At 37.4% G+C, this 15,070-nt stretch overlaps 1 protein-coding gene across 5 annotated transcripts in view; it reads right to left on the bottom strand.

Moving 5' to 3' along the window:
- Pfk (ATP-dependent 6-phosphofructokinase) overlaps positions 1–5,653 on the bottom strand; it is a 119,929-nt gene extending 114,276 nt beyond the window's left edge. For all 5 annotated transcript variants that reach the window (XM_089107064.1, XM_089107067.1, XM_089107066.1 and 2 more), the window contains exons 1-2: positions 5,507–5,653; positions 3,012–3,163 (exon numbers count right to left, since the gene is read on the bottom strand). In XM_089107064.1, coding sequence (XP_088963190.1) covers positions 3,012–3,163; positions 5,507–5,618 — 264 coding nt within the window. In that variant the 5' untranslated portion in view covers positions 5,619–5,653. The remainder of the gene's footprint in view (positions 1–3,011; positions 3,164–5,506) is intronic.
- Between the last annotated feature and the right edge of the window lie 9,417 nt (positions 5,654–15,070).

Here is a 15,070-nt window from a genome sequence, read left to right as displayed (position 1 = left end):
AGTTTTATCCTTGAAAAAACATTGAATAGGGACACTCCAGCATCTGCTTCAGCTTCTTTTAGGTTTGGTTTGAATGAATTGATCCGCCTTAGATCCCATTTAGCTGAGAAGACTTGGAATATTTTTGGTGACGGTAATGATTTTTGTTCTAAGTTTGATTCCTTTTATGAGTCAGTAAAGGAGTCTATTTGTGACGTATGTGCTCTGTCCTCCTCTACTTCAAGGTCAAAAAGATCTATTCCTCTTAACCCATGGATGATCCCTGGTCTTCTAAAGAGTTGGAGAAGAAAAAATAATCTCTGGAAAGCTTTTAAATCAGCTGCACGTCTGCTGCACGTCTTCAGCAATTCAAACTCTACATGAATGTTTTTAATTCTTTGTGTTGGAAGGCTAAATTCCTTTATTATTCCAATGTCGGATTGTGGGAAAGGTATTCGAAAAACTTGGCAAGTGATCCCTCAAACGAATTCCGTTCTCAAAGGTTCTTTTCCGGCTCCTTTTATCCCTCCGAGTCTTTCTGTTGGTGATGTGGTTGTTGAGGGTATTTCATCTGTTCAAGAAATCTTTACATCACATTTCTCCAATTTTGGGAAAACCACTGATCTTTCAATCAGGTTTTCACAGTCACAACCAGATTCAAAATCTTATCTTGCTCCACTTTGTCTCAAATCAATGGTGTTATATCCGGCTTCTGATGTTGAAGTAGCCAGGATTGTAAATAGCTTGAAGGGCTCTTCGTCGTCTGGCCCTGACTGTATTCCAACTATGGTAGTTAAGTTCATTCTTCCTTCAATTATTTCTCCATTGACAAAGCTTATAAATCTTTCTTTTGAACATGGGATTTTCCCCAGTTCTCTTAAGCGAGCTAGAGTAACTGTTTTATATAAAGGTGGACCAAGAAGTGACCCAGCCAATTATCGCCATATATCTTTGCTGTCTGTTTTTAGAAAAAATTTTGAAAAGACCATGCTTTCCCGTCTGCTTGCTTTTCTAGAGGCTAAAAGATTTTTTCATGATTTTCAGTTTGGCTTCCGAGCTAAACATTCTACGGAGCATGCGTGTTTAACTCTCTTGAATTGTCTCCACGGTATTCGTGACCCTTTCTTAAGATCTGATACTATAGTCTTAGATGTCGAAGAAACTTTTGACTCTTTAACTGATGTGATTATACTCAATAAGCTATCCAACAATGCCTTCAATAAGTGGATTCATGCTTGGATGTATTCCTTTTTGTCAGGTAGAACTATCTCCGTATATTCCCTTTCCCACTTTTCGTTTGAAGTTGAGTATGGTGTTCCTCAAGGTTCTGATCTGGGACTATTTCTGATTTTAATTTAGGTTAGTGAGCTTATAATGGTGGTTATGAATCAAAACCTACAATGTGCTGTCATCCGTTTCATCCTGAATCTTTCAATGGTAAAAAAAATCCATCGTTTTTGCAGGATGTGGACACTGTCGCTGCTTTCGTTGATGACAGTACCATTGGTACTGTAGTGAGAACTGAGCCTGAGATGGTTCCCAAATTAGTTGACCTTTTTGAGAGAGTAGTTCTTTGGTCTGATGCAAATTGCCTTGCCCTAAATGTTGCTAAGTCAATTTTTTTAATTTTTTCCCGTATTTCTCTGGCGTGCCCTGACTTATCTAAAATCCAGCTTTCAAGGGGCTCTCTCAGTAGACCTAAGGAACGATATGTCCGATTTCTCGGTATTCTTCTCGATGAAAACCTTTCATTCAAGCATCATATTGGACTAATTCATATGAAGATCTCAAAGAGTTTCGGAATTTTGAGGATGCTAAAACATATTTTTCCTGGGTCAATTTTAAAAATTCTGTTCAATTGCTTAGTTCAGTCCTACGTCTCTTATTGCCCTACAATATGGATGTCAACTTTCTCTTCTTTTTTGAAACCACTTTCTAAGTTATATGATAAGGCAATTTGGAATTTGGTTTATTTTATTGGAGTGTCCTACATCTTTTTTTTTTCTTTTTTTTTGGGGGGGGGGGGTCTCATAAAGTCGGTTTTTGTTTGGGTCTTTAATTATTGTTTTTTTTTCTCTTTTTGTTTTTTTTTGTGTGTGTGTGTGTGTTGAGTCTTTGAAAGGTTGAAATGCAATGCATTATATTGAAAATACTTGTATTTGTTTCATTTTTGTTTCTCCCCTGTTTTTTCCTGGCCATAGAGCCTTATGGGGGAGTTTATATTGAAGTGTATTTTTGTGTGTTTATTAATTGAATAAATTGATTGATTGATTGATTGAATAATTGTTCCTAACATATTTTACCTGCAGAACCACTATACTTCACCATCACAACCCCCACCCCACCCCCCAACACCCTAATGTGCAAATATATAGCCCAAATTATATCACTATACTTCACCATCACAACCCCCACCCCACCCCCCAACACCCTAATGTGCAAATATATAGCCCAAATTATATAAGTCCAAAGCATTCTGTCACCCGTCACTTGTCTTAGTGGCTATGAAACTAGTTTTCTAAGATCTTACAGAGCGTAATTCTTGAGTGTGTTTCGTTTAATTAACAAGTACCAATAAATAAAGTAGCATAAATAGCAGTAGTAGCAGTAGTAGCAGTATGCACAGAGTGCCTTTTGGATCGTTTAACGTCCCCCTTAACATGCTCTGAGAGTTTCAATTTAATACTCTAAACTATTCCTGATAAATATCTCTTGCATCCTTTTGGAAACATTAATGCAGCTTCTTCTCAGCCACACAAATAGCTGGAAATTGGGGGCTTTGAGAGCAACATTTTGTTGTTGTTGTGTCTTGAATGCCTACAAAATTTTCTTTTATAGAGAACTAGCTATTAATAACAGTAAAAAAAAAAGAGTAAAATGTATTTTCAGCGTTTCCACTTCCTTTAGAATTTATTTTGAGTTGTATACTCCCTTTACAGCAATACACAACGATCTAGAGGGTTTCAGGTCCTTATTTGAGGTAGAAATTGAATATATTACTTTGATGTCAGTTTACCGGTACTACTACGTACCTTGTGTATAATTCCAGAGACACTACTCCAAGTTGCTTCAACTATATTTTCACCACCATCAACCATTCCTTGGTAACCTTCTTTAATGAAATACACTTTTGCTCCAAGATAGATACCAAATCGAACAACAGCACGTACTGCAGCATTCATACCTAAATAGAAAATCAGATCCAAAAGTAGATCAGTTCCATCAACTAGAGTTACGTCTATAGACTACACTTGTGATTTGTGACGTAATTTGCTATATTTTTCCTATAATTCACCGGTTCATTTTACTTGCCTTGCCTTGAGATTCTTCAAAACCCCTCCCTAACCACAGTGACAAAGGCCAGATGGCTTTTTTAAATTATTTGACCCTCGGTCATGACAGAACAACCGCTGGACAGCCGAAATTTTGACGTGGAATACCTTCATCCCTAATGGGTCTGATGAAATCATGGAGACGTGCACAATGGGCAGCTTGCCCAGGAGTGCTACAAACAAACAACAACAACATTCATTTTACTTTTTATTTTAAAATTAAACACCATGTTTTATCCATTGGCAACAAACCACTTCCTGGTAACAATTTTTACTGAAATAAACTATTGCCCCAAGAAATAAGCTAAATTAGACTATTGAAACACTATGCTATTCATATACTCATATCGGTATACGAAATTCTAGAGAAGAAAGTAAAAATTCAAAGGAAATCACAAGGTATAAACATCAAACATGTTTCACTGAAAGAAACAACACAGTGAAATCATGCTCCTGAGAGACGCTTTGAGCACAGACTAGTTATTAGCACTTAATGCAAATTTGTCACTTACTTTTTTGCATGAACCAAAGACAATATCTATCATAGGGGAGTTTTACATTAAGACACCCAACAAATTTATCAGGTACAAATTCTATCCAAATATTTATATTAGTTATTAGGACCTCCTTGCATGCATCCTTATATTTACCTCCTTCTTTTAAATGCTGAGGTCAATCAGTTCAAAAGTTGCAAACAGATATTTTTACTTTTGCGGGGCTTTTCGTATTCCTTTGAGTCCGGTAGTTGTTTTCAATTCACAGCTAAAATTACAAAGATACTCTAAACCGAACAGCTCAGTATGTCAAGAAAGGTTAAACACGATCTGAAGAACAGACGCTTTATGGTTGGACTATTCTTTAGTTGGGTTCATTAGCTTAGTTTTTTTAAACAAAAAGTAGTTGTGAAGCATACGTATAAAACTGTTTTCCACACAGACCACACAGAAGGTATTAAAATATCAAATATAATAATACAGAAAATTACAACTATATTTAAAATAAAAAGAATCGTCATCCTGGCAATGAATAATTTTCGAGATATATCACAAAACAATTTTTCCAGTTTAGAGTTATTTCAGCAGCACTAAAAATATATATAGCATGAGAGGTCTAATGCCTTTTAGAACAAGCATGGAAAGATGGAACGGGAGCACAATTTATATACATTTCTTCAGCATAGTCAAAATAATCCTCCTTTGACACTTTTTCCAGAACTTCAAAAAAAAGTTTTTCTGCAAGCATCGATTGTTTTTGTTATATGTATTATTTTATTGAATTTCACAGAAACGGTGGTTGATCCTTACATGACGATGAAATTTGGCTTCAAATGTCACTCGTCTGAAACTCACCGAGATATTTTCACCGATTATGTGTCAGAATTGCGACTGAGGCCCTGCACATGACAGTTTTGCACGGCAATTAGTCTTTAAAAACCAATCATGCCACCTGTTAGTTCGATTGACCGATACATGTCTTCATTTGCAACTTTCTTTGTGCCCATTTTTAATTCATGAAGTTGTTTTGCATGTATTGTAAATAAATGCACTAACATACAATCACATGTTAATACACTGGAATCTGATCCTTAATTATAATTGAAAATTTAATGCTAGTTTAATTTTTATCCTATTATAGAGAATAAAGGAGTTATTCATATATGGGTTAGGAGTTAGGGACGCTAACCAGTTTATTATACGTAAGATTCTAAAATGATCTTAAAATAATACGTCTCCCACGTGCATTACAAAATTATAGGCATAAAACATTTCAATACGTAGAAAATTAAACTTCCCCGTAAATTTGGGTGTTGTAAACCGTTTAAAATGGATATTTTTTTTTCAATGATATGCAGCGTGCAGAAACCAAAGTTAACAAATTCATTCATTTTTGTTGACCTACCTCCCCTCAATTCTGGCGCTCAGCAGTTTTTTTTTGTGCTCATGACATACTCAGACGCAGGATTTCAATTTGAAGGGACAAAATCAAAGTTGAAAGAAAAAACAAGCAACCGAGGAACATTATATGAAATATATAGGAATAATAGGGGAAATCGTAACAATAAGAAGATTAGAAGGGTTTGTGAACACAGGGTCCTCGCCTGCAGAACAAACATCCCTGGCTAAAGCCATTGCTCAAATGCCAAATTCGTTAATCAGATGCCCCGTCAGCTAAAAAGATGTAGTCAAGCAAAATACCTTGGGAGTCACCACCAGAAGTAAAGACGGCAATTCCTCTCCCTGTATAGGCACCACTTTTGACTGCTCTCGGTACAGTTTGGATAGGTCCATCTGGCACAACATCCGACATCTTGTCAGACTTTCAGACACGATATACTATAAAAAAAAACAATTATTTTTAAATGTGGGCAATAAATTAAATCAATGGTACTTTATTTATTCACTAATAAAAATAGCCATAAGCACAAGGATTGTCGCTTATAAAATAAAAATTCTTAGAGCAACACAAATCACAAAACTAAATACAAGGAAGTGAGACAGAAAGAGAGAAAATGATTGAAAAAAAAGGGAATGCATAAATATATTAGAACAACCTACCGGGCCATAAACTTATTTTTATAGAATGGTGTGTTGATATCCCTACAATTGAATATCCGTATATTAGTTATTTAATATCAATTATTAACAAAAAGAAATTATTACAAATATATACCCTCCAAATCACACGGTGTGATATAGAGAAGAGATGATAAAAAAAATCCACAAAAAAATTTAATTTACATGAACCTTAGAAGGGATAAAGAAACAACATCATATACCTTGCTATAACTAACTTGACATTCAAGTACTTCTGCAGTTGATTTCACTACTTCTGACCGAAAGCTATTCTACCTACCTGCAGCTTTATTATCTTTATAGAACATTATTATCTATTATCTTTATTATACAGAACTTATATCAACTTTTTTATTATCTTTATAGAACAATGTGTTGAAAGCCCTACACTTGAATATTTGTTTATTAATTATTACTTAATAAATATCAAATATTAATTTAAAAAAATCTTAACATTACCACATCTCTTTCAAATATTACGGTATGATATGGAGGAGGGATAGTAAAAAAAAAAATCCACAAAAAAAGAAAATATAATTTACCTTAACCTCAAAATGGTTAAAAAAAAAAAACATAACTAAAATATCATGTGCCCTACTACCACTAACTTAACACTAAACTAATTCTACAGTTAATTTCACTACTTCTGACGGAAAACAATTCTACCTATCAGCAGCACTATTAACAAATGAATGCTGGTCAATTTTCTTTTTTAGTTGAAAGGGATAAATTTCATTTTACAAGACACTTTAAGATGAGGACGATCATTTGATCCGTTGCTTGAGCCGATTTAAGGGGCTCCGGACGATAAAAGAAGGTATGTTAGGGAAAAATGAGTTGTTACATCCTAATCATAGGCAGCGCAATCGCACTGCCTAAGTAAAGAACAATGTTGACACAATGTATTATTTATTGTTTTTTTTTTCTTTAGACCAGGGCACTTCGCATCGAAAAAGTTGTCGTAGAAACTTCGAAAACGGCTCACTCAATTGGAAATTGGAAATTGGCTTGTGCACTTTTTATTAGTCGAAAGTGACTGGGAGGCAACTAACACCCCTTCTACACCCACCATTCCCCAAAACAAATCCAATCAAAATTTTGAGATAGTCATTTTGTTCAGCGTAGTTGATTTTCCGATAGAAATTATGTTTTTGAGGAAGACACTCCACCGCAGCCCTCAGGACAAGGGTTGTAAGTTATGCCCTGGGGGCATATAAGGTTTTTATAGAAAGTGTTGTCGTAGAAACTTCAAAAAGGAGTCATTGGATTCGAAATTGAAATGGCTTGTGCTCTTTTTAACAGTCGAAAGTGATAGGAGGGTAACTAACACCCCCGCCACACCCATCATTTCCCCAAACTCATCAAGTCAAAATTTTGAGGTAGCCATTTTGTTCAACACAGTTGAAAGGTCCGGAAATTATATCTTTGAGCTGGACACCCCCCCCCCACAGTCTCCAGGGCAAGGGTTGTAAGTTATGCCCTGGGGCCTAAAAGGTTTTTATAAAAAGCGTTGTCGTACAAACTCGAAAAAAGAGCTTATTCGATTGAAAACTCAGGGCTAGTGCCCTTTTTAACAGTCGAGTGATTTGAGGGCAACTAACCCCCCTCTCACGCCCAACATTCCCCCAAACATTTTTGGGGGAGTTCGAATCGAATTTTTTTTATATACCAGGGCACTTCGTGTCGAAGGAGTTGTCGTAGAAACTTCGAAAATGGCTCATTCGATTGAAAATTGGAATGGTTAGTGCCTTTTTTAAATAGTCGTAAGTGATTGGAAGGCAACTAACCCCTTTCCACGCCCATCATGTCCCCAAACACATCCAATCAAAATTTTGAGATAGTCATTTTGTTGAGCGTAGTTGATTTCCAGATAGAGATTGTATTTTTAAGGACACTCCCCCCACAGTCCTCAGGGCAAGGGTTGTAAGTTATGCCCTGGGGGAATATAAGGCTATAGAAGCTTTGTCATAGAAACTTTAAAAAGGGCTCATTCGATGGAAATTCAAAGGGCTAGTGCCCTTTTTAGTCAAATGATGTCAAAAATAGTCAAAAATGATGGAAGGGCAACTAACCCCCCCCTCAAGCCCACCTTTTCCCCAAACACATCCAATCAAAATTTTTAGATAGCCCTTTTGTTCAACGTTGTTGAAAGTTCTAGAAATTAGGACTTTGAGGATGACAACCCCTCCCCCCCCGCCCCCAGCGCTCAGGCAAAGGGTTGTAACCTGGGGACTTATAAGGTTTTTATAGAAAGCATTGTCGTAGAAACTTCACAAAAGGCTCCTTCACTTGGAAATTCAAAGGACTAGTGCACTTTTTAATAGTTGAAAGTGATTGGAGGGTAACTAATCCCCTTTTCATGCCCACCCTTTCCCCGAACACATCCAATCAAAATTTTGAGATAGCCATTTTGTTGAACGTAGTTAAAAGTTCTGGAAATTAGGTCATTGAGGATGACAACCCCCTCTCAGCAATCAGGGCAAGAGTTGTAAGTTATACCCTAAGGGCATATAAGGTTTTTATAGGAAGCGTTGTCGTAGAAACTTAAAAAGGGCTCATTTCCTTGGAAACTGAAAGGGCTAGTGCCCTTTTTAATAGTCGGAAGTGATTGGAGGACGACTAACCCCCTCTCACGCCTACCATTTCCCCAAACACATCAGATCAAAATTTTGAGATAGCAATTTTGTTCAACCTAGTAAAAATTTCTTGAAATTATGACTTTGAGTATGACACCCCCCCCCCCCTAACCCTCAGGGCAAGGGTTGTAAGTTATGACCTGGGAGCATACAAGGTTTTAAAGAAAGCGTTGTCGTAGAAACTTCAAAAGGGCTCATTCGATTGGAAATTGAAAGGGCTAGTGCCTTTTTTAATAGTTGAAAGTGATTGGAGAGCAACTAACGCCCCTCTCAAGCCCATGCTTTCCCCAAACACATCCAATCAAAATTTTGAGATAGCCATTTTGTTCAACGTAGTTGAAAGCTGTGGAAATTAGGTCTTCGATGATGACAAACCCCTCACAGCCCTCAGGACAAGGGTTGTAATGTATGCCCTGGGGGGGGGCATATAAGGTGCTTATAGAAACCGTTGACGTAAAAACTAAAAAAGGGCTCATTCGATTCAAAATTGAAAGGGCTAGTGCCCTTTTTAATAGTCAAAAGTGACTGAATGGCTTGACATTTTTATAGTAAAGAGCGATTTGGCTAAAATGTTTGTTTTTTTTTTTCTTTTTTTTAGGCCAGGGCAGTTCGTATCGAAAGAGTTGTCGCAGAAACTTTGAAAAGGGCTCATTCGATTGAAAATCGAAAGGGCTAGTGTCCTTTTGAATAGTTGAAAGTTATTGGAGGGCAACTAATCCCCCTCCTAAGCCCACCCTCTCATTTGCCCATCATGTTTAAAAACTGATTGTTGCCTTAAGATTAAATCAAAATGCAGTGTGTTAATGATAATTTCTAATAAGACATCTCAGCAGTATCCCAAGGATTTTGACTATTAAAAAGGTTACTAGCCCTTTCAATTTCCAATCAAATGAGCCCTTTTTGAGTTTCTAGGACAACGCTTTCAATAAACACTTTATATAACCCCAGTGCATGAATTAATTGCCCTGAGGGCTGTGAGGGTTCCTCAAAAACCTAATTTCCAAAACTTTCAACTACGTTAAACAAAATGGCTGTCTCAAAATTTTGATTGGATGTATCTGGGGAAATAGTGGGTGCAAGAGGGGCGTTATTTGCTCTCCAATCACTTTCAACTATCAAAAAAGGCACTAGCCCTTTACATTTTCTGTCAAATGAGCCCTTTTGAAGTTTCTACGGCAACGCTTTCGATAAAAACCTTACATGCCCTCAGGGCAAAACTTACAACCCTTCCCCTGAGGACCGGAGGGGGTTGTCATCCTCAAAGACCTAATTTTCAGAACTTTCAACTACGTTGAAGAAAATCGCCATCTCAAAAGTTTGATTGGATGTGTTTGGGAAAATGGTGGGCGTGAGAGGGGGGTTAGTTGCCATCGAATCACTTCCGACTACTAAAAAGGGCACTAGCCCTTTCTGGCTCTGAGGGGGTTATCATCCTCAAAGACATAATTTCCGGATCTTTCAACTACGTTGAACAAAATGGCTATCTAAAAATTTTTATTGCATGTGTTTGGGAAAATGGTTGGCGTGAGAGGGCGGTTACTTGCCCTCCAATCACTTTCAACCATTAAAAAGGGCACTAGCCGTTTCAATTTCCAATCGAATGTTTCCTTTTTGAAGTTTATACGACAACGCTTTCTATAAAAAAAAACCTTATATGCCCCCAGGGCATAACTTAGAACCTTTGCCCTGAGGGCTGCGGGGGGATTGTCATCCTCAAAAACATAATTTCCGGACTTTTTAACTACGTCGAACAAAATGGCTATATCATAATTTTGATTGGATGTGTTTGGGGAAATGGTGGGTATGGAAGGGGTATTAGTTGCCTTCCAATCACTTTTGACTATTAAAAAGGGCACAAGCCACTCCAATTGAATGAACCCTTTTCGAAGTTTCTACGACAACTTCTTCGGTACGACGTGCCCTGGTCTAAAGGAAAAAAAAAAATAATATATTGTGCCAAAATTGTTCTTATATGCCCCCAGGGCATAACCTAAAACCCTTGCCCTGAGGGCTGTGGGGGAGTGACCTCCTCAAACACATATTTTCTAACTTGAAATCAACTACGCTGAACAAAATGGATATTTCAAAATTTTGATTGGATGTGTTTGGGGGAATGATGGGCGTTAGGGGGGGCCCTAGCTGCCCTCCAATCACTTTCGATTATCAAAAAGGGCACTAGCCACTCTCATTTCTAATCGAATGAGCCCTTTTCGAAGTTTCTACGACAACTCCTTCGATACGAAGTGCCTTGGTCTAAGACCAAGAAAAAAAAATAATACATTGTGCCAACATCGTTCTTTATTTAGGCAGCGCTATTGCGCTGCCTATGATTTAATATACTCAGATACTGTTTCTATGTAACTAAACATAGATGGATAGCAACCCCAAAAATAAGAATGGCATACGATTTGAAATGCTGCAAATCTCCTGCTGTTCGAAGCGAAAATTTGATAAAAGCAGCATAAAGTATAGCTAGAGTATATAAAGTATATGAAATTCACAAATTCCAAAAATAGCCTTAAGTGAGCTTTAATAATGCCGTCCCTCGTTGCAGAAGAACTTATTTCTTAGATTGTTCTCACTTAAGTGAAAGCTTGATTAACATGCCACAAGGAAAATAAATAGCCCAGCTATTGGCACACTTCATTGTTTCCAAGGCAATAGCATTGATCGCTTCCAAGTTTTCTGTTCAAATTTCCAATTCTGATGTTTTGACACTCCTTGACACAAATGTGGAAACCTATTTCGATTACAAAGAACCAATTATGTAGATGTATACTGCATCCAAAGATCTTGGACATAAGAAAAACAGAAGTTCTGAAGTCAAGAAGTGTCTGCACCAATAATAGTCTTTTCCTGCGGAGATCTTATATAGTTGTGCTAATATTTTTTTTTTTTTTTTTTTGCTTAGTCCAAGTTCAAAGATCTTAGAGGTCATAGGTCTCGATCAAAAGTGATTAAGGCTCGACGATTTTCTCAATAAGACACTGAAAAGGAGACTTAGATGATTTTATAGTCGAAGTTCTTAGAATATTCATCAGAGCAGATCGGACTATGGTCTTAGAAGATTGAGCCAAAAAATTACTTAAAATATCAAAGTCCACAGACCAGCAAAATATTTCGCAGACCACCAAACAGCTAATTACAAAAATATATATATATATATATCTTCTCATTCACTCATCTTCTTTTATTTTGACGTCAGCTGCAGTGTTGAACACGCTAACCGCCCGTGCGTTGAAAGGAAATTCAAGGAAAATACCCCCAGAAAATTCCCCCGTGTATTAATAACGATACTACTACTAATACTACTGAGAACTCAGTAAAGCATCAAGACGCCTGAGGCCAACACAGCTACGCACACTTCTCCTCCATTCCAATCTAGTCAAAGCCTCCCTCTTTACACCCTCCCAAAATGTTTTCATTTTCCTTAAATCTTTCTTTACGACAGCTTCTCACCCCATTCGGGGCGATCTGCTTTTATTTCGGTCCTTGGCGGTAGTAGATATGGCATTCTGGATTTGCTTGGCCCAATACAACTTTCAGAGGGAGTGAGTGTCCCCTCGCAATGTCGTATGGATTTTCTTGGCCCTATAAACCTTTCAAACAGAGTGAGTATCCCTCGCAATGTCGCATGGATTTGCTCGGCTCTATATACCTTTCAAAAAGAGTGAGTACCCCCTTGCAATGTCGTATGGATTTCCTTGGCCCTCTACACCTTTCAAAGAGAGTGAGTATCCCCTCGCAGTGTCGTATAGATTTCCTTGGCTCTCTACACCTTTTCAAAGAGAGTGAGTAGCCCCTCACATATAGGTTCCATTTCTACCGCTGCCATACAAAGATACTTCGACCGCTGCTATACAGAATTAATTACACCGCTGCTATAGGAATCACTGAAGCGTATCAAGTTTATGAACTTTATCAAGGCCATCCCCTAGGGCACGCTTGTGGTTGAACGAACATATCTAGGTTATCTCTATTGAGGTTGAACAGAACTTTATCTAGGTCATTCTCTATTGAGGTTCAACGAACTTTTATCAATACTATTCCCTAAGGCACTCTTGCATAATCTGGTTTTGAGCGCTAGTTAAACAATGGTCATAGGGAGTGCTCTCGAGTCACTGAACTCTTACATAACGGATTTCTTTGGCCTTGAGTATTTCTTCTGCCAAAAATCACTTGTTTTATTCAAATCGTTGTAGAGAGGGTCGGAAACGTTGGACATGAATGCCACATAGAGATCATTGACCATTATGTGCGTCTTCAACACCTATCCAAGAATCAAATTCAGAGTTTTACCCAAGCCAGCGAAATAGCACCTGTTTCTTACCACCCTGCGTTCGAGTTTTTAATACTTTTTCAATTTGATAAGAACCACTGTCTTTAACTTTTTGGAATTCATAGTCATAAAATCCTCCCAAAATCTCATCATCTTTGCTGTCTCGTAGTCGATAGGTAACGGGTTTAGTCTGTAGAACTTTTGACACTTTAAAAAGTTCAGCAGACCATAGATAATTTCCTTTTTCAAAAATATTTTTTGTATGATGGATTCAAACTGTATCACCAACAGAGAATTTGCTTTTAATCCACTTTCATTGCTAGAAGAAGAATATTGTTTGAGAAATATGTCAAGTGTATTGTCACCATGATGATTTTCAAGATGACTAAGATTGGACAGGGAGCGATGAAGACGTTGATTGTAAACCTGCATTACTTTATCCATATCATGAATAAAGCGGCAGTATTTTTGAATGTGCAATATCTGGAAATGTGAAGACGAATGGTTTTAATCAATCGTTCAGCCAATGCAGACTTGATCGGTTTATAACTATGATACAACTCTGCCATATTTCAATAGAATTTTGTTTACTTGCGGATTAACAAATTTACTCCCTCGATCTGTCTGAATTTTACTATAGGAATCTAGGCAAAGTATTGTGTCTAGAGCAATTGCAATCTCCTCCCCACACTTAGGTTTCAATGAAATTGTACAGGAATAGCGACTAAAAATACTAATCACAAATAGAATATACTTATAGGGTTTATTGTATTTTCACTGTATCTCATCCAAAGTCATAAGATCAGCTGGCATAATTTTCAGTGGGTAGAAGGCCTTTGTTTTTCGATATTAATTACCGCGAAGTCTGTGATTTCGATGAAGAGTATAACTCAGTTCGCTTTGCAGATATTCTTTTGCTACACTCTGTCGGACATTTGAGGTGCGAGCATTAAGTGTACTGAGAGTAGTAAGACTTCCTTTCTCACCAACATTTGCATAGATACGTTTCAGAGTTTCATCCATTTTGCGTGTAAATGTGTACTTCCTCTTCCACTACCCTTTTGTATGCTGGCGGCGGCGATGGTGGTGGAAAGACGTTTTTTCCTGCCCTTTAAAGTTGAATCATCATCATCACTGTTGTAGATCGATTTGGGTGTACTTGTTAGCACAAGTGTTTTAAACTCATCCTTTTCAGAACTGTCATCATCATCATCATCATTTGCTAATATCAATTCCTTTAAAATGTCTCTGTTAAACACAAGTGCTTTGGGAAAGTTTGATGTGTTTAAATATTTCAGAAGATTTGTGTCAATGGATACAGTTTTCTTGTGATTTGAGTCAAAATTGGTTATTAGATCATTGAGATTGTAAGTGTTGCTACCTAGAGTGATTTTCTTACTTGTAGCATCAATTTTGACATCACTGCTTTTATTCAAATATTTTAACAATCTTTTACCCCGCTCCCGATAGTAAACGGGTAGTGAATATAATATTTTTGATATGTCTGATAATAATGGTACTGCTACTGCTGAAGAAATACTTGACTCTAGTGTCTTATCTGCAACGTTTACAGAACTGACGGGTTTTATTTGATACGGTTTTTTTTTGTCAATACGTCGAGGTGCCATTTGAAAAATCGAAAGTTTCTGATCACCAGGTATACTGTTGTCATTAAGTAAATCTGTGAGATTACCCTCAAAAGTTTGCAGTCGAGATAGAGTCTCATCAAATGCAGTCAATTTATAGGGTTTAGCCATATTTTTTTCTTATGACAACGATGATTATGGAAGAAGAACTCTTGTGTCTTATCAAACACAAGGGTTTCAAGGTCCTAGGGGTTTACCCCCTCCCGTAAAATATCCCCCATAGAAAATACCCCCCACGGAAAATACCCCTCGGTAAGTATCCCCCCCCTGTGAAAAATAAGGCTTTCCAAATTTGAGAATTTTATGAGTTCAAGCCCAAAATATATACCTCCTATCTATTCTGTCACTTATCTTTGTTTGTCTCACGCTAAGCTGAAAGAAACTAACGAAGAAACCAGTTCGTTCTCGAGTTTTACACAGCGTAAACTAGAGTGAGTGGCGTATAATACACAAGTACCAAAATTGCTTCCCCCTATGGAAAATAAAAAAAAACAAACAAATAGAATTCTCAAATTTGGAAAGCCTTATTTTCCACGAGGAGGGGGGGTATTTTCTGGGGAGGGGAATAATCTGCGGGGGTCATTTTCTAGGGGATATTTACCGAAGGGGGGAGGGGTAAACGCCG

Source organism: Artemia sp. Qi Xiang Cuo, chromosome 21 (genome assembly GCF_049724085.1).
Source record: "Artemia sp. Qi Xiang Cuo chromosome 21, ASM4972408v1, whole genome shotgun sequence".
Lineage (NCBI taxonomy): Eukaryota > Metazoa > Arthropoda > Branchiopoda > Anostraca > Artemiidae > Artemia > Artemia sp. Qi Xiang Cuo.
The sequence above is the reverse complement of the archived record's forward strand: the minus strand, read 5'-3'. Positions and strand labels throughout refer to the sequence as shown.